Source organism: Trematomus bernacchii, unplaced genomic scaffold (genome assembly GCF_902827165.1).
Source record: "Trematomus bernacchii unplaced genomic scaffold, fTreBer1.1, whole genome shotgun sequence".
NCBI lineage: Eukaryota > Metazoa > Chordata > Actinopteri > Perciformes > Nototheniidae > Trematomus > Trematomus bernacchii.
In genome coordinates, this window is record NW_022987869.1 from 1,814,260 (window position 1) to 1,834,255 (window position 19,996).

The 19,996-nt window shown below is 43.1% G+C and overlaps 2 protein-coding genes across 5 annotated transcripts in view; both read left to right on the top strand.

Moving 5' to 3' along the window:
* The first annotated feature begins 1,547 nt into the window (after nucleotides 1-1,547).
* On the top strand, nucleotides 1,548-3,287 carry LOC117469214 (protein FAM200A-like). The gene is made up of 2 exons (XM_034113594.1): nucleotides 1,548-1,584; nucleotides 1,702-3,287. Exons 1-2 carry the CDS (start codon nucleotides 1,548-1,550, stop codon nucleotides 3,285-3,287), a joined length of 1,623 nt encoding a protein of 540 aa, XP_033969485.1.
* A 2,869-nt stretch (nucleotides 3,288-6,156) lies between these two features.
* Nucleotides 6,157-19,996, top strand: part of abcc1 (ATP-binding cassette, sub-family C (CFTR/MRP), member 1) — a 67,853-nt gene continuing 54,013 nt past the window's right edge. For 3 of the 4 annotated variants that reach the window (XR_004554574.1, XM_034113648.1, XM_034113649.1), the window contains exons 1-6: nucleotides 6,157-6,309; nucleotides 12,312-12,488; nucleotides 17,257-17,385; nucleotides 19,098-19,235; nucleotides 19,421-19,546; nucleotides 19,878-19,939. Coding sequence is in view for 3 of the 4 variants with exons in the window: in XM_034113648.1 (XP_033969539.1) it covers nucleotides 6,262-6,309; nucleotides 12,312-12,488; nucleotides 17,257-17,385; nucleotides 19,098-19,235; nucleotides 19,421-19,546; nucleotides 19,878-19,939 (680 nt within the window). In the remaining variant the exon portion in view is untranslated. The remainder of the gene's footprint in view (nucleotides 6,310-12,311; nucleotides 12,489-17,256; nucleotides 17,386-19,097; nucleotides 19,236-19,420; nucleotides 19,547-19,877; nucleotides 19,940-19,996) is intronic. The other variant, XM_034113650.1, reaches the window with a different exon arrangement.

The window sequence follows — 19,996 nt, forward strand, 5'->3', positions numbered from 1 at the left end:
TCAATTCGGCGAACATATGATACATTAAATGATCGTGAGGATGATGATTACAAATCGTTTGTATGAGCCGGTCTGCATTTCCTGACAAAAAAATATAACGATGGTTTTGTATTTACACCAACGTGGATTAACATTAACATTATTTTTGTTAAATAAAAACATGATGATGTTTTGTAAATGATTACATGTCTCTTATTTAGCACAGAATATGATCCTATCCGTGACATATGGATCTTAACAAATATCCGCTATATCAGATCCCTGTAGATCTATCAGCTGTTTATTTTTTATTTCACATGAGTTCCAGTGTGGCAGCTTTTTAATCACTGCACCCCCTGGTGGATCCATGATCCATTGCAGCTGGTTTCATTATAATTAAATGTATTTATCAAGGGGGCGTATCAAGTCCTGCGGGGGGTTTTCCTTTTCAGCAGGGGCCCGCCCCGTGCAGATCACGGACCCGCACGGGTAGGCGTCTGAAATGAAGTGCTACATCTGTATTTGAGTGTTTGCCCACATTTGAGAGGCAACAGAGGACGCATGGACAACTGGAATCCTTTTTCCTTTTCTTTATTTCAACTTTTCAAGGACACATTAGGATTCTTTCAGGTTGAAAACCTTTAAAAAATACCAAAGGACAAAATAAATCAATTACAGCATGTTTTGCTTTGCAATTTATTTAATATATTATTACCTAAATTAATCAGTAACCAAGTATTTTACTCAAACTCAATGTATTTAATAGTTAAATAAGTACTTTAATTGACCTGGTTCCCCACAACCACACATTTGCCATATGTGACCCGCTCTATCAAAATCAGTCGGAAGTCGCAACGGCTCATTTCAAAATAAACGTGGATTTGCGTAAAAAACTAGTTTTTCGGGGTTCGGGTGTTTAGTTTGATTTTAACTAAACAAAGTCTTGGCTTTCAGAATATGAAACTTTTATTTCCAAAATCACACGATAAATACATTTTTGAAGCTTGTAAAGGGAAGATGACAGCTCTCACTCGCCACTCTGCTCTTCCGCAGCGCCGCTTCCCCTCCCTCCGGCTGACATTATGAATGTAAGGCGTATAGTAATCATAGATAACACGGAAGTGTCCGTTACAGTTTGTTTTCATCTGATTTCAAATAAACAAAGTCTTGGCTTTTAGAATATTAAACTTGTTTCGGCAAATTCAGATGATAAATACAACTTTGAAGCTTTATTCATAAAAAGTCTTTTAATTTGTTTTGTAAAGCACTTTGAATTGTCGCGTACAGAAAAGTGCTATATAAATAAATTTGCCTTGCCTTGCCTTGCCTTGCCTTGCCTTGCCTTGCCTTGCCTTGCCTTGCCTTGCCTTGCCTTGCCTTGCAACGGCATAATTACAAGAGGAGAACGGAGTAACTTAACGTCACAGCAGGCATAACAACAGCCGGTGTTTCTTGTGAGTGTTTTCCCCGGGAAACAAACACAATACACACAAACGCAAAAATACACAAACACACACACACATACACACACTCGCGAGCTTCCCCCAGACCAGTAATCCAAAGCAGTAATGTCACTCTCCAAAGGTCTAAAGAGGAAAGTTGACGGTGAAAACAGGGCATTTAAAGAGGACTAGACAGCGAACTATGCGTTCATCCTACCTGGTTTCATCAATGCAAAGCCGTTGTATCTTATCTGCAATGAAGTTGTGGCTGCTTGCAAAGAATACAATATTAAGCGGCACCACGAGACAAAGCATGACACCTTCAAAGTGGCCTTTCCACCCAAGACAGAGGCACGAAAGCGCAAGATTGAAGCACTGACAGCAGGTTATGCGCACAGCAGCAGGATCCTGGTGCGAGGCCTCACAGCCCAGCAGAAAGTGACAACTGCGTCCCTAAAGGCGTCGTGGGTGCTCGCAAAGCACAACCGGCCATTCACTGACGCAGAGGTTTTCAAGGAGGTGATGGTGACTGTTTTGGAGGAACTGGCCACCGACAAGTCCATGGATGGTGTCATTGCGTCAGTGAAACAGGTGTCCGCTACACGCCGCATAGAAGCACTGTCGGACGCTGTGCAGGGGGTAATTATCAAGGGTCTCAGTCAAGCCAATTACTTTTCCTTAGCCATTGACGAGAGCACTGACAGTACAGATGTAGCCCAGTTGTGCGTCTATGTTAGATATTTTGATGGAAAGGAGTTCAGGGAAGAGCTGCTGTCTCTTATTCCATTAGAAGGGCACACCACCGGGGACGTTATATTTACGAAACTGGAAGAGTTGTTTAGGCTGCATTCATTGTCATTTGAGAGGGTTAACCTAATCGTGACAGACGGGGCTCCTGCTATGGTGGGAAAGCACAGAGGTCTGGTAAGCAGGTTGAAGGAGCACGCCCCCCAAATGCATGGACTGCACTGTCTCATCCACCAGAGTGTCCTTTGCGCCAAACTCAGTGGTGAGCTAAAGGAAGTTATGGACAAAGTGATGCGTGTCATTAATTTTGTCAGGGGTACATCAAGCACCCAGCATCGGCTTTTCCGACAACTTGTGGCTGAGTCAGAAGAGGCCACCCACGATGACCTGCTGCTTCACAATGACGTGCGCTGGTTGAGCAAAGGGAAAGCGTTGGACCGCTTCTGTGCGCTACTGGATGAGGTCAAGGCGTTTCTTAGATTGAGCAAGATTAGGGCAGCAGCTGACCACCTTGCCCTTCTGGGAGACGAAAAGTTGATGTCCAATGTAGCATTTTTAGCGGATATATTTGGCCACCTAAACCAGCTTAACCTGCAGCTACAGGGGAGAGGCAAAACCATAGTGGACATGGTTGAAAAGCTTGAATCCTTCACGAGGAAGCTGCAGTTGTTCGAGTCAGACATATCCACTGGCAGGCTCCTCCATTTCAGTACACTAAAATCACAGGCACTGGGACAAGTGACAGAGCTTATGGTGGACTTCATCAAGCAGCTACGGGCCAACTTCACGTCAAGGTTTGAGGACTACTCCATCCCAAAAGACATCATTGCCTTTGTACGCGATCCTCTCACAGTCCGACCAAGTGGAGACTTCACCTCCCAGGCGAAACAAATGATCCCCTCCTTAGACGAGGCTGCATTAGAAATGGAGCTAATTGCTTTTCAAACAAGCTCCCTGGTCAGCGATGCGCTCAGAAGTGCGGAGTCTGTGAGTGCCTTTTGGGTGGGAAGCTCAGAGGAGTATAGCACGATCAATGTTCCCTTCCACCTATACATGCGAGTCGTCCTTTTCTTCAATGAATGCGATAAAGACGCACGAGAGGAATCGATTGACGCATAAAAACCTCGAGAACTGCCTGCGGATTAAAGTGACGTCCATATCACCAGATATCCAAAAAATAGCGACCGATGGGAGATGTCAGTTTTCACATTAAGTGAGTACCAAGCCTGTCGTAATTGTATTTAATAGCCTAATTATATTTTTGAATTAATAGGGGCGTTCACACCAAGTTCTTTTCCCACAATAGTTCATGAGAACTCAGTTCATGAGAACTCTTTTAGTTCTGATGAACTAAAGCAGATCGCGTTCACACCGCAATGAGTTCCTGGGGGTGGATTAGGCAAATGAAGCCTCTGACGTCACTTCTTCTTCTTCTGCTTTGGGTTTACTGGCAGGCCGCAAACCACTTCACGGCGTATACTGCCACCCGGAGTCCCCGGCCGGAAGTCCCCGGCCGGAAGTCCCCGGAGTTGGGGACTGGCTTCAGTAGAAGCTGCTGGGACTCCCAGCAGCTTCTACTGAAGCCTTCAGAGTAAATCGCCAGAACGCAGACACCTCCTCATCTCCACCGCTCCCATGTTTTCTTTTGTGTTGCCATAAGTTAGTCTCTCTGCGTTTGTGCGCTGGGCTAATGCTAATGCTAAGGATGATAAAATAGCGGCTTCACAAAACTTTTTGGGAGTTTTACGGGGCGTGGTTTGCAATCCGCCCAGCCAATCAGACATAGGAACCTTTTTCTCCCACGAAAGTCCCTGCTCTCTAGCAGGGACGGAAAAGGGGGTAAAAATGGTTCTGATGAACTAATTTAGTTCAGGGGGCTTTTTGGTGTGAATGCAAATATATCTGAGTTCTGATGAACTATTGTGGGAAAAGTACTGAACGCGCCAAATGGCTCATTGTAATTATTATCGTGTTTGCTTTTGTCGTTTCAGGAGCATATGCACCACCACTCCTCGCCCTCCATGATCAAGCGGCTTCTCCAATTTTGTTGTCAATGTTTTGACTGAACTTTGTTACTGTTCACATATAAGTAAACATTACGTTTGAATGATTTAGTGAGCTGGTGTTATTCTTTTCAAACCACACACCGAATGTTGGCTATTTCAGCACCAAGCGCTGTCCACCTATTGATCCACTATCAGCGTCAGTGCACCCCGCTGCCTGATTGTGCCTGTGCTGCATGTCATTCACTCTCAACATGGATAAAAGTACAATAAGCATTCTTCAGGTGTAGGTAGATTCTCTATTCGGACATTATAGCCTATATGTGCGACTGTCGGTCCGATGTTGTAAAAAAAAAAGAAAAAAACCCCAAAATAATATTTTATCTTTTATTCTCAAAATTACGGGCCAAATATTATTGCATGGTCTGTACTGAACTAAAGAGTTCTCATGAACTAAGTTCTCATGAACCTTTGTGGGAAAAGTACTGCGGTGTGAAAGCGCCTATTGCTTTTTTGTCGAGGGAACCCGAGCGCAGCTTATTTCCGGGTTTTAGGACGCGTCACTGCACCACTTTATACCCTTTATACACATGCATAAGGCGCGTTCACACCGCAGTACTTTTCCCAATTTAGTTCCGATATAGTTCCGAAATGTTGCGTTCACACCAAAAAGAGCCGGAACTAAAATTCATGAGAACCTTTTTTACCCCCTTTTCCGTCAGTTTTCCGTCCCTGCTAGAGAGCAGGTACTTTCGTGGGAGAAAAAGGTTCCTATGTCTGATTGGCTGGGCGGAATGCAAACCACGCCCCGTAAAACTCCCAAAAAGTTTGTGAAGCGGCCATTTTATTATCCTCGCATTAGCATTATTAGCATTAGCATTAGCCCAGCGCAGAAACGCAGAGAGACTAACTTATGGCAACACAAAAGAAAACATGGGAGCGGTGGAGATGAGGAGGTGTCGGCGTTCTGGCGATTTACTCGGAAGGCTTCAGTAGAAGCTGCTGGGAGTCCCAGCAGCTTCTACTGAAGCCAGTCCCCAACTCCGGGGACTTCGGGCGGCAGTATACGCCGTGAAGTTGTTTGCGGCCTGCCAGTAAACCCAAAGCAGAAGAAGAAGAAGTGACGTCAGCGGCTTCATTTGCCTAATCCTCCCCCAGGGACTTATTCCGGTGTGAACGCGATCTGTACTTAGTTCATGAGAACTAAAGAGTTCTCATGAACTAAGTTCTGATGAACCTTTGTGGGAAAAGCACTGCGGTGTGAAAGCGCCTATAAACTTCACAGCAGGCGGAACTTGTCATAAAGTCCGCGAAAATAAAGCCCACCCATTTAGAGGGAAGATATGATTGGTCAATTGTACTGTCATTTGACATTACTCTCTCGTTGAGTTACTAGGGCCCTCTGTGAATGTACAGCAGGACCACCAATCAGCTCCTCTCTTCACAGTAACTTGCAGAGAGGGCTAAAGGAGCTTCTTTCATTTAACCCTTCACATTCCAACAGAAACTGAACAGGCAGATTCGAAGGATTTATTTCTTTGGAAATGTTATTTTAAATACAATTAAATCAAGTTATTTTGGTAAAACTAATGAAAAAATATTTTTTCATTAAAAAAAAAATATATATTTAAAAAAAAAATTAGTGAGAGTTATTAGAATATCTTAGGAGGGCCTAGAGGGCCTTGACGGCTCGCCACTGGTCACTGCTAGCTTTACGAAACGCGCAGAGAAAAACGTAAAAAGCATTAAAGAAATGTGGGTGGGATTGTTAATCTTAAGAATCTAGCGTTATTTTAGTTTTTTAAACTATTGGATTGATGAAGAAGATTTAGGTTTTTATTTTGTATTTTGCTTGTGTTCAAGTGTGGACCAGACCAGACCCACCAAGAGCTCTGGTCCACACTCCGGCAGTAGGTGGCGGTAATGTGCCCAAGACGTTATGTTCCCGCCCCCCAGTAAACAACAAGAAGAAGAAGAAGAAGAACACTCCGCTTTGCCTTTGCAGTCCACAGTTGCAGCCAGGTTACAAAACCCAAGCTGAGCTTCACGAACACCTCAATCAGGTCGGAGCCTCCATTGCGTCGCGGAGAATGGGTTTTGATACGTTCTGCAGCCTGGACAGTTCCGATCCATTTTGGGTGAGTTTATTTTCACTACCGTAACCTTTATATATTTCCCTCTAGTTGTTAATAGCTAACGCTCATATATCTGACTGAGACCCGGTAAGTTACATTCCCAGAAGAAGCCACCCACAGTCTGTTCTGTAACACCGGCAAAACCACATGCCTGTGCCCGGTGCTGTGCCCGGTGCTGTCCCCCGCGGTGTGTGTGTGTCAGCCTCGGCGTGGACCCCCAGTGTGGACCCCCCCCCGCTGCAGCCCTGGACACAAAACGCCATGTGAGGCTGGTTTCTATCCAAGCGTTTATTTGCAGTAATCCTGGTACCGTCGGTAACCATTTCGTAACACCTCGAGGAAACTCAGGTATTTTCATGGGAGCCTGTCTCAGGACACCTCCACTCTGAGGACACCTCCACTCTCAGGACAGGAAGTGCATGCACGCTAAGAATTACAAAATAAAATCGCCACTATCAGTACAGTGCATACATATATATATATATATATATATATATATATATATATATATATATATATATATATATATATATATATATATATATATATATATATATATATATATATATATATATATATATATATATATATATATATATATATATATATATAAAAATATTATAAAAAAAATAGGGACACCTTGTATTGTTTACTCTGTTAGGCCTGTCACGATAATTAATTTTGTTGGACGATAAATGTTCCCGGAAATTATTGCGATAAACGATAATATTGTCGGCACCGTTGTAAGACCATTTTAGACCACTGACATAATGATAATATATAATAATAATTCAAGTACATCCTTTCAAACAGAACTTTTTATTGAACATCCAACATTGCAAATGAAATGTGAAATAATATTCAAATATATAAATTATATATAATAAATAAAACAAATTAAATTATAAAAAATGTATTAAATCACACACAACAAAAACAATCAATTACATAGACTCAGGCTGGAAAACAGAGCTCTCTCTCTCATATATATATATATATATAAATAAATATGAGCACACATTGTCTCACAAGCAAAAAAAACCCTCCTTAAAACAACAGTCAAGTGTACAGTCCACTGTCCATACAAAGACCCAGATGCCTCAACAGGCCATATCCAAATCTGTATTTCAAAGATTTCAAGCAAGGAACACCAACATGTTTGCATTGTCAGGCAAATGCATCTTTGATTGTAAACTGTCGGGAAGGTGGGGGCTCTCCATCTCCAGCTGCCGTGTTTGCTACCAGCTGGGAAAACGGAATGGGTAGGTTGTGTTTCAGGTGCAGTTTAAGGTTGGTCGTATCGCTAGCTTTTGTTGCTACCTTTTTAAAACAAATGCGACACACCGCCCGGCTCATTGAAGTCCGTAGGTTCGCCTCATTGATTTGGCTTAAATCCAAAATATTCCCACACCGGAGATGGTATTAGGTTTTGCAACCAATTCCATTTAACTTCAAATTCCCCTCGAGTAAGTCCTGCTTGTCTCTATATTATTAATTTGGCTGCTACACTGCTGCACGCGGAGTTTTCTGACTTGGCTGTGTGTGAGCCCCGCCCCTCACAGCGCGCCGGGCTAAAATTCTGGTCACATCCTTATGTAAACAAACACGCATGTAAACGGCAATTTATCGTGCTCAGAAAAGTTATCGAGTCCATTTTTATTTATCGTACGATAAGTCAATTTATTGATTATCGCGACAGGCCTACTCTCAGTACAGCACCACTTTCCGAACAGGAAATGCACGCTAATACAAAATAAAATCGCACTGACACTTATTATATCTATATATATATATATATATATTTATATATATATTTATATATATATTTATCTATATATATATTTATATATATATATCTATTTAATCAGGGCTGAATAAAACATTTTAATTGTTTTATTATTATGTTTATTGTTGTTATTTGTAGGGCTTTGTCCTAATATTTATTTTTGTATTAAACTATGTTGAAAGATTAGTTTAATATAATTTTTTTATTTTGTTAGGAAATTCTGAATGAAAGGCTGCGCACGAGACTGGTTTTTCGCTGGGTTGAGTCGTTTGGGTTTTTTAGTGAGATGCGGCACAGCAGCCTGTCAGTTTACTCTTGCTAGGTTAGTTTGGCTATTATCATTTATATTTATCTGCAACAATGGATATCAGGAAGTGGTTCACGAACAAAAAGAGCTCACAAAAGGAATATGGCAACTCAGCGCCAGATGCAGGCACATTAGAAGAAATCAGTTACGTTACCAACGAGCTAGCAAGCCAGCCCGGGACAAGGGAGGCTGGCAATCAATTATATTTTGAAGAGAAATTGACTCTCAAGCCGGCTCTCTCACAAACTCCTGCTCTGTGCGCAAGCAGACCGCTGCACACGCTCTCTGCCTCGCTCAATCTCTCTCTCTCTCTCTCTCCCTTTCTCTCCATCGCTCAACCTCACTCCACCTCTCCACCCTGTGTGCGCTCAAGTTTGCCTGCGTGCTTGCTTGCCCAAGTTGGCACAGCGTTACAAATGTGCCACAAAACCAACCAATGGATGTATAATAAGACCGTCAACAGCCTTATGGCAACCTAAAACCCCTCTCTTTCCGTAACAACAATTCACGAGCGCCTCCCTCCCCCCCCCCGTTGACAAATCTCGAGCGTCTAACAACCCCCCCCCTCCGTTGAAAATTCAGATTTCCCGGGAAAATTCAGATTTCCCGGGAAATGTAAGTTATAAATAACGACATCTTGTATTTTAGTTACACCCGCTAGACAACAGTGGAGGGTTCGAGAAACAACCGTGTTTGCCGGGTGCACCGCGGCGGAGGTGGGGAGGTTCCAGCCGGGAATATCGGCCGGCCCGGGAAGGAAGAGACATGCAGCACACCCTCCCGGGCCATCAGAGTCGAACCCGCAGTTCGGAGGAACCGACCGCCAGAGCACCGACACTAGGCCGGGCCGGTGGAGGCCCTCCGATGGTGGGTCGCGTTTGCCATTCGATCAGTGAGAGGAGAGGAGAAAAATGCAACAAAAATGGTCAAAATCCATTAATATATGGATGAGTGGGGGGGGGAGAAACGGCTGGACACAGGCCGTGGGGACATACCCGAGACCGGGCAGTGTCCCCGGTAGAAGGAACCGGGTGAAATAGCCAAAAAAAGAAAAATTAATAAAACCGGGGAAAAGTGAAAATAAGTGTCCGAAAATAGGCACTCGTGAGGCGGGCAGAGTCCCCTGTCAAGTCCTGTTACATTCCTCCATGGTGTCATTTGAGCGAAAAATGGCTAAGTCAACTTTTACAAGAACCAGGCTGGGGGGGTCAAAAGGGCTTGACCAAGGCCGACCCAAAGTGCATGGTGAGCGGACTCATCGGAGTCTCCATTGTGATTTGAAAACTTCCATCAGAATCGTCACTTCCTGTACTGAGAGTGGAGGTGTCCTGACAGTGGAGCCTACACCGGAACTGTCCTGAGAGTGGAGGCTTGCAGGCAGACCCCTCTCGGTATTTCCGGCATCAGTGATATGACGTCAAACACAGCTGGAATGATGTTCAACAATGGCAGGACTGTGAATACCTAACTGTTCCCTTTGGAATGGTGTTATTATGGAGTTATTTAAGATAATCAAACTGTTTTGCCCTTTTCTTTGATAGGAGTGGTTCTCTCCGCATTCATTACTTAAATGTCATCTTCATACTTATTTTTTATATTTTTTTGTATTGATGTCTGTGACATCATGTTTACAAATCAAAACAGCGGCTGGCCTCTTTGCTAAAAGCATAACTGGGGCGTGTGCAGGGCCGGTGGACAATAAAGGGTAGAGAAGGCCTTTCCTAAGTCATAGGTCTCTATACTGTTGTGCAAACCAATTTTCCCTAAAGGTCTTTACACACCAAGCCGATTTTCGGCGTCGATAGATGTCGATAGATGTCGATAGATGTCGATAGATGTCGGGCCTTGACATGATGAGCCTTGATGAGCGTCGTGTCGCCCTACTCAGATTGGTGTGTCTTGGTGTGTACTGCACCGCTGTGTCTTTTCGGCCGTGCCGACACCTTCGGCCGCCGATTCGACATGTTGAATCGGGAGGCTAAAGGCCGTCGGCCAAAGAAATCACTCTGATTGGCTGTTCAGCTAGCGAATCAGTGCATGAGAAGCGAAACGAAAGTGAGGGACCCAAACAAACTATTAAGAAGGCAAATCTGAGATTTCATTTAACTCCAGCTCTCGACACAGGTTCGGGAAAGCCCCATGAGCTTCTCGCTGTAGAGTGAAAATGGAATGCACATGCTATTTGTTGTTTGTTTATATCACGCAGTCTGTTCTTCTTCTCTCGGTTATCACGCAGTCTGTCTTCCGGTTGTTGCCTCTTTTGAATGACGAATACACACTACCGCCGCCTGCTGGTAAGGAGAGTTATTGCCACACGCATGCGCAGTTCGTACGCGCAACTTGGCCGTCGGCTGAAGTCTTTGCGGTGTGTTCCAGTGCGAAACAGGGCCAAGACGCAGGAGACGTGAGGCGACGTTCCGTCGGGACGTGTTCTTTGGTGTCAGTTTGGTGTGTAAGGACCTTTATGGGGCATTTCCACCATGGCGCGGAGCGCGGTTTAAGCGTGCCGTGTCGTGCCGGGCCCGTTTTTGGTTGCGCTTCCACTAGGCCTAGTTCCGGCCCGGGGGTACTTTTTCACCTCTTTTCTGGCCCGACAAAATCGTGGTTCTATCGGGGCCAACAAACAGGGCTGAGTATGCTAAACTAGAGAGAGAATCGCTGGCAAGGGGGCTACAACTACAACAAGATGAACATATTTGACCGTGATTTAATTGTAATACACGTTTCAAAATGATGCCGAAGTAACAACATACTGATACCGGTTAGTAAAAACCATGAATTAATGCTTTGACAAGTCTGCAGACAGACGGCAGGTGAAAAACCTTTTTAAAATGCGTGTTTTCTAGATGGAGATTGGCTAAGCTAACGCAGTGTATGCTCCGACCGTCCACACTCACAACAACGGCCTATACAGACATAAATAAACCAGCGACTGTATTCGCCATGACACAGGCAGTCTGTGGTTTGTACTTGTTTAACTTTTGTCTAGTTTCTGAACAGATATAAGGAGCTGTGAGCTCTGAGTGCTAACGGCTAACGGCTGTGTTGTTTTTCTGGGGTTCTCATTGAAGATGACGTCACGGCTCCGCCTACACTGCGTTACTATAGTAACTACCCCAGTTCCTAAACTGTAATGGAAGCGCAGCATGAAGTGAGCCGGCCCTAACAAGGCCCAACGCGGCCTAGCAGTACCGAGCGAGGCCGAGGCCGACCGTGTGGTGGAAATGCGCCATAAGATGCCTCATATGCAGGCTTCTGCTATGATGTATGATGTCTAGCAACTCCAATTAGGTAATGCCAGTGTGAGGTCATCAACAGCAAGACTGTCATCTTTTAAGGGTACCAGCGAACACAACCCATTGACTTAACCTGTACAGTGAGCCCAGTAGCTTCCTCTTTAGCATTTTTGTTCAGGCATCTGTGCTTCTCTCTCCTGCAAGCACATAGGGCTGAAGGTCCTATCCAAAAAGAAAGCTTTACATCTGACGCAGCCTTTCCTCTCAAAGTGCCAGAATGCAGGAAATGCATCGCCTACACAGGGCCACACGAAAACACCTGGGGCGAACTCTTGGTAATTCACAACCTGAAGGTGAGCTCTACATGAGGGACACATGTAACTCTAGCATCTCCCACGGCCTGCTCTTGGCAAAAAAGTTGCACCTGAACAAAATACAAACACATATGTACTGCACCTGCGTGAGAGGAAGTCACTACCTGGCACTGTTGGTCTGTATTCGGTAACCAGAAAACCAAATAAACAAAGGAGCATTTGCAGACCATTTTTATACCAATCTCACACACCACTTTCATTTGTATCCAGATAGCCATGTCAATGTGGAAATTGGAATGACGAAACAAATAATATGATCTTTTTTATTTATATTTCCTCTTTTGTCTTTTTTCCTCTACCAGGATTGGAACCGTACATGGTACACTTCTAACCCGGACCTCACCCAGTGCTTCCAGAACACTGTCCTTGTGTGGCTGCCATGCCTCTACCTTTGGATGTGTGCCCCCATCTACCTCATCTACCTCCGCAGCCATGACCGGGGCTACATATGTATGACTCACCTCAACAAAGCTAAAACTGTGAGTGGCCGTACCCTTGATTTATTTTTGAATATCAGTGTCATGGAGCTCTGGAAAAAATGAAGAGACCACTGCAGTATTATCCGTTTCCCTGGTTTGACTATTTATAGGTATCTGTTTGAGTAAAATAAATCTTTTTCAATTGTATTCTGTGTTGGAATTCAACAGACACTGGATTGGAATGGCTGCCATACATGTAGAGATTGAGATTTAAGAAACGTTTGTAGTGGTCTCTTTTCCGGATCTGTATATTGATTATGCTACTTTTCCTGCTCTCCATTTTAATTGCTCCTTTAATATTGTCCTGTTTGTTATTGTAGGAGGAAAAACATGAGTAGTAATACTTCTTTCATACACAAGATGTTTGTGTAAACCAATCAGATTTTACTTTCAGAATTGGTTTTATTACCAAGTAGGTTTACACATAGGAGGAATTTACTTTGGTATAAATGTTGCACGCAAAGAAGAGTACTATACTATAGTATTGTTACTACTAAGACTATTGTAACAAATAAAAAATATAGACAATATTTACACAAAATATAATTATGTGTGAAACGGAGTAAAATATAATGACAAATACAATATACTATATTCACAGTGAGAGCTGTGCAGATTTAAGAAGAGGTAGTGTGGCGCAGAGATGTGCAACATGTTGTGCAGGATTTATAATATTGAAAAGAACAAGATTGTGTTTGCATGATGTGCATCATTTAATGCAGAATGTTCTTTGGGGGATGGATAATAGTCACTGTCAGTTATATTGTACAAACTCACACATTCTAATTGTCCCTCAGTGGGCATTTCATTTTGTTGAGCTGTCCTTGGATGCTTGATCAGGACAAGAAAGGTTTTCCCACAAGAAAGTGAAAAAGAACAAAAAAGAATGGGAGAAAATGTCCTTAAGGGCAGCAACTGTGGAGGAATCCCTCCCCTAGGATGGGCAGACATTCGATAGATGTTATTTGTACACTAAAATTACACAAGCCACATGAAAAATATGGAACTAATAATTATAATAATAATAATGTGAACATATATGAAAAGTATGGATCAAAGCAGGACAAAGATGAAAGTCATTAGCCTACTCTCATACAGAACACAGACTGAGAGCTGGTTCTGCATGACGGGAGTTTAATACCATTCAAAGTATTCAAAGGCCATATTTGTGTTGTGCAAAATGGCTTCAGGGAAGTTTTGGCAATGACAATCTCAACTTTTAGTCTCTTTCAACAATGCAACATTCCATATATAATTTGTTACAAAAGCACACACATCCAGGTTCTGGTGTGGGACAGGGAACATGCAAAAGACGGAACAAATAAACACTACACATTAGATTATGCTTAGATTTACCTTTTCAAAAAAACGGATTACAACAAGCCTGCTTACTGCGTTAACTTGTGTTTTTATATTTATTTTTGGGGATGAATAATATCTGCTATTCTATCCCACAGAAATGCATCTAAATAAACATTTGACAAAACAATCTAAACATGGAAGAAAATACACAAAATTGTGCAAGACATTTGGGGGATACATTATAAGTAGTGCTGGACAACGATTAATTGCAGTGTTATGCACAAAATTCAATAATAAATTCAAAAGTGGTGTATTGCTCACTTTTATTTTAAAAGTACTGCCATATGAACAAAAGCGCAATAACATTTGGTTTGCAAACACTTTAAACAATAGGGTGCTTTTTAACAGCAGTATCCCCTTTACACAGTAGCAGTTCAAATATTTATTGTAAATCTCAACTTAGACATTAATTAATGTAATCAAATATAAAACCAGAGCTATTTGCCACTGCCAGGGCTTTAACGTGTTATAGAAGTTCCCCTCAGAGTCCAAAGATAAGAGAACTCAACTTTGCAGTGGTTCCAAATAACTCTGGTTCTATCAACTCCTCAGTCTGAAGAGATGTAAAATGTCCATGGCTGCTTCTTCTTCTTATTTTTCATTTCCTCGCTCCTCGGTCCTCGGTATCACTGGAAGTTGATTTGTCTGCGCCATCTTGAGTAGCGTCCCAGTGCCCTTATTTGTGCCGGAGGACCGAGGATCGAGGATCGAGGAGCGATAACTGAGGAGCGATAATCGAGGAACCACGAGACCATCCTCCGGTGAAATCCTCAGCCACTCTCCCCGCCCCCTTACTGTGTATCGCTCACTGATTGGACGATGCAGCGCATGCACTGATTTGATGCTTCTTGACATGAGAGCAGTTTCCCAGCGGAGTGAAGAAAACACATGAAACTCACGGGACTCACTCCTCAGTTCATACTGTGTTTTGTTTCAATTCATGCATCATTCAGTTACAAATATGTGATATATCTGAACAACAAAGTGGTCAAAAATTATTTTATTCATTTATTGGAAACATTTTCATGATCGCTTTTTCCGTTTTACATGTTCATTTATTGTCATTTCCATTCAGTCAGTCATTAAGTGCTATTTAACATGTTAATTTGCTACATATCCACACAAACAGACAAAGTGTGCAATCCAATGAATGTTAATCTAACTGGGTTTTGATAGATAACATATCTCTTTTTCTTCTCTCAATTATTTTATTTCTATTGTGCACTCTAATCAATATTAATCTAACTCTTGCTCGTTTATACATTTTAAGAATGGCGTTTATCTTTTTTGAGAATGAGTTCTTATTTTATTTAATGTATTTGGGTCTACAACAGATGATACAAATGTATATGTCAGTAAATGTGTACTAACAGAGGCGGGGGTGTTTGTGAAAACAACGGGGACAGAGCTGCTGTCAGACGATCAGCTGTGCGGCGTCATCACAAACGGACGTCGCTTTGTGTGATGCTTTCCCTGCTTCTTCTCCCTTCTCGTGGTTTCCTTGCGTCTCTCCATGCTTCCCTGGTGGGAGGGACTAAGACGCAAGGAAAAGATGCAAGTGAGGGACGCAAGGATTGCATTTTGGGCTGCTTCTCAGGTCGATTAAATTGATTCCTTGCGTCCCTCACTTGCGTCGTTTCCCTGCGTTTAGTCCCTCCCACCAGGGAAGCATGGAGAGACGCAAGGAAACCACGAGAAGCAGGGAAATGAGTTTTAAGAGCAATGGGACGTCCTTTCCTCCGGGGCGTCACGTGAAGCGACGTCCGTTTGTGATGACGCTGCACAGCTGATCGTCTGACAGCAGCTCTGTCCCTGTTTTTTTCACAAACACCCCGGCCTCTGTTAGTACACATTTACTGACACAAACATTTGTATCATCTGTTGTAGACCCAAATAAATAAAATCAAATAAGAACTAATTCTCAAAAAAGATGAACGCCATTCTTAAAATGTATAAACGAGCAAGAGTTAGATTAATATTGATTAGAGTGCACAATATAAATAAAATAATTGAGAGAAGAAAAAGAGATATGTTATCTATCAAAACCCAGTTAGATTAACATTCATTGGATTGCACACTTTGTCTGTTTGTGTGGATATGTAGCACATTAACATGTTAAATAGCACTTAATGACTGACTGAATGGAAATGACAATAAATGAAAATGTAAAACGAAAAAGCGATCATGAAAATGTTTCCAATAAATGAATAAAATGATTTTTGACCACTTTGTTGTTCAGATATATCACATATTTGTAACTGAATGATGCATTCATTGAAACAAAACACAGTATGAACTGAGGAGTGAGTCCCGTGAGTTTCATGTGTTTTCTTCACTCCGCTGGGAAACTGCTCTCATGTCAAGAAGCATCAGATCAGTGCATGCGCTGCATCGTCCAATCAGTGAGCGATACACAGTAAGGGGGCGGGGCGAGTGTCTGAGGATTTCACCGGAGGATGGTCTGGTGGTTCCTCGGTTATCGCTCCTCCATTATCGCTCCTCGCTCCTCGCTCCTCGCTCCTCCGGCAGAAATAAGCGCCATGGGACGCTACTCAAGATGGCGCAGACAAATCAACTTCCGGTGATACCGAGGACCGAGGAGCGAGGAAATGAAAATAACCGACCTGAGACGCAGTCTAAGAGAAGCGAGATGCAGCCTCTGTCAAAGTTCTGTACTTTCCTCCATGTTTCTGTCCCCGCCACTGCTTTCTGTTTCCGTTCATGTGAGCGCTGCAGCAGTCTTAAGCCCGCCCCAAATGCTCTCATTGGTTGAGACGTGTGATGACGCCCATCCTAAACCAATCCTGATCAACATCCCATCCCTCCTGTGACCCATGGTCTGTCTGTATCTGTATTCAGAGTCATGTCAAATAAAATACTGTGCAGTTGAAAAAACACTACTTGTTGTTTTTACAAAGCTCATGAGTTCAACAGTCTTATGGTCTGCGGGATGAAAGTGAGTCTGCTGGCCTTCGTCCTGATGCTGCGGTACCTTGGGCCAAGCTTAGTAGAGCCTTTTGATTTTTTTTGTAGTGCACATTCCGCTGAATATGGACATATGAACATGGCCTTTTAGAGTGCATTGTGCTCCTGCATTGTTGCATTGTGCTCCTTTTTTAAAACAGTGACCAGTTACTGATGCCAGCTGTACACCTTATCCTGAATGATCCATTTTGTTGTTCCTGTGGTGTATGTTGTTGTTGTTGTTGAAGTGTGTTTTAACCAACATGCCGCCACATTATGCCACCTGTTATCGTGCACTTATTATTTCAAGATTGTCCTGGAAGATTTGATCACATACGATGACAACCATGTGCAATTTTTTTAATAAAACAGCAATTGTATTATGTTAGCTAAAATAAATCTTTAACTAGTCAGAAACTGCAATTTGTTCTTCTGCCCGCAGGCTGTCGGCGTTCTGCTGTGGATGATCTGCTGGTCGGACGTGTTCTATTCTTTCTGGGAAAGAGGTCATGGCAGCAGCATCCCCGCCCCTGTGCACCTGGTCAGCCCGATGATACTGGGCCTCACCATGGTGAGAGGTTATCTTTGTCATTTATATAGAAAGGTTAAGAAAGGGTTTGTTGTATTTTTAAGAGATTGGAATCTTTAATCCTTCGTTTTTTGTGGCTGTAGTTTTGTTTTCTGAAAATGTCTGGTTCTAGTTAAGTTTTCATGTGATTTAGTTTTAGTTTTATTTGCATTGTTGTGAAGATTACAAGAATGATAAAAGAGAACTTAGAACTGAATATATTCTCTGAGCGTAGTTTATTTGCACATAGTATACATCAGGGGTCGGCAACCTTTTTGATATGAAGTGCCATTAAAAAAAAAAAAAAAAAAAAATTGTTATCAGCGTGCCGACGATCGTAAACTGTCAACAGGAGGGCGGGGTAACCTCGCTGCGGGGAAGCAGTGTGTGGACCTGTCAGCGCAACTTACATTAGGGATGCTCCGATCGCCGATCAGATCGAGTGGGCGGGGCCTATGGGGATCTTCCATTTAAAGAAATGTTTAAAACTCAGTTAATGGGGCTCATTCACTGGCGCTTCCACAAACAACAACCAACATAATTGTTACATTCAAATGAAGTAGCCAACATTATTCAAGTTTACATTAACTTTGGATAATAACACGGGAGAAACGAGCGGAAGCGCTCTCTTTTCCTCTCTCCGCCTCTCTCTCTCTCCTGACAGCCCGTCAGTATCTCATGCAGCTCACTGATCCAGTAATGAGTGACCCAACAGTGAAGAATACATATATTTATAGCTAGTTCCAGAGGTAGATAAAATAGCTAAGTGTGTTAGGTCTAACTTGTGTGTTCTGCTCCGCTCACCGGTCCGTCACAGCGGGTGGAGCTGCAGGATTTCTGCTTCACACACGTTGCACCGCTATTTTATTGTCATTTTCGGACACCTTCAAATACTGCCAGACTGGTGAAGCCATTTTGGCGAGCTTGATTTGCCGCACACAGAGAAAAGTGTCATGTATTTTACGTCATGCGATCGGCATTTTTAGAGATCACTGATCGATCGGCAGAGAGTGAGTATCGGCCGATATCGATCGCCACGCAAAAACTGTGGCATTTGTACAGCTCCTTATGGGTACTGCAATTTGTGAAGTGCTTTCCTCTGTGGTGAAACGGTCAGCACTGCATTACGGAGGAAAGCGGCAGAAAGTCACCTGGAGTTAAAGAGAGCGGGGCTGCGCTGCGTGCATGGCTTCCTTCTGCAGGTAACGGGGAGACGCGCTCTGGCGGCGGTCTCGTTCAGGATCCAAAAATAATTTTTTTATATTTTGCACACTTATTCCACTTATTCCACTTATTCCTAGTGTGCCACTGGTTACGGTGCCGCGTGCCAATGCTGGCACGCGTGCCAGGGGTTGCCGACCCCTGGTATACATCATCAAATTCAGTGCAAGGTTCATGTGTGTAGCTCAAAAGAAAAATGATACTCAAACTGGTATAACCTTTGCACCTTTACAAAAGTGCAAAACGCCTTGCACTCCATTCATACATTTATGTTTTTATGCTAAGCCTTTTTCTAGCCATGTGCTGCATTTCCCCAAAAGCATCACTAGGCCTGATATGTAATCGAAAGAAGGTTGCAGGCCTTTAACAAACAAAGCTTGTAAAGATAGTGGTGAAGCTGTAACCAGAACAAGAAGAGTTTATTTTTATTGCAATGTCATTACTTTTTCACGTATGGTGTATAAATGCCTTTTTTAAATGTGTTTTTGCTGTAGTTGCTTGCCACACTGTTGATCCAGTATGAACGGATGAAAGGGGTTCAGTCGTGTGGTGTTCTGCTGATCTACTGGCTGCTGGCCCTGCTGTGTGCCACGGTCACCTTCAGGTCCAAGATCCTCCAGGCCCTGGAGCAGGTCAGTCTTGAATACCTACATTTGGATTAATGGAGTCTTTAAAAACCTATTGATATGCAACATGTTTGGCTTGGCACAGGTTAGTAGTTATTCCCAGGACCATGAACACAGTTCCCTCAGATGGTTAAACAAACTAAGCAATACCTTACAACAGCAAGTTCCATGGGTTCAAACTTTCTTTCCAGCTGTGGACAGTGTCTGTGTGGAGGTACACCACCTTCTATATCTACTACTTCCTGCTGCTGGTCTCTCTGTTCCTGTCCTGCCTGACGGACAAACCCCCCCTGTTCTCCCAGGTCATCAAAGACCCGGTGAGTTTCCTTCACACTGTCCACCTGCTCTGTTTCTGCTTCCTGCCTCACTTTTTATCTCTGGATTGGTTGGTGAATGGGACAAATCAATGGGCCAAATTCAATAACCATCATGCCTCTGTTCTTTTCAGCTAACAAAGTGTCTTTGCTACTTGTCTCCTAATTAAGGTGGGGGACTGCGTTTGCTTCTATCCTTAGTCAGCGGATCTTAAATAGATGCACAACTATTGAATAATCACTGTGCTCCATTGGATGCTTACTCCTCATTCTGGGATCAGTATCTCGGCAGAATACAAATATTTGGGGTCTAACTTCATGTTTTTGTCTTCAGAACCCCTGCCCTGAGCCCGGAGCTCCTTTTCTCTCCAGAATTACCTTTTGGTGGATCAACAGGTGAGCAGCCGATTTATATATTCCTTTGGATGTCAGGCTAATATTTGTTTCTATATA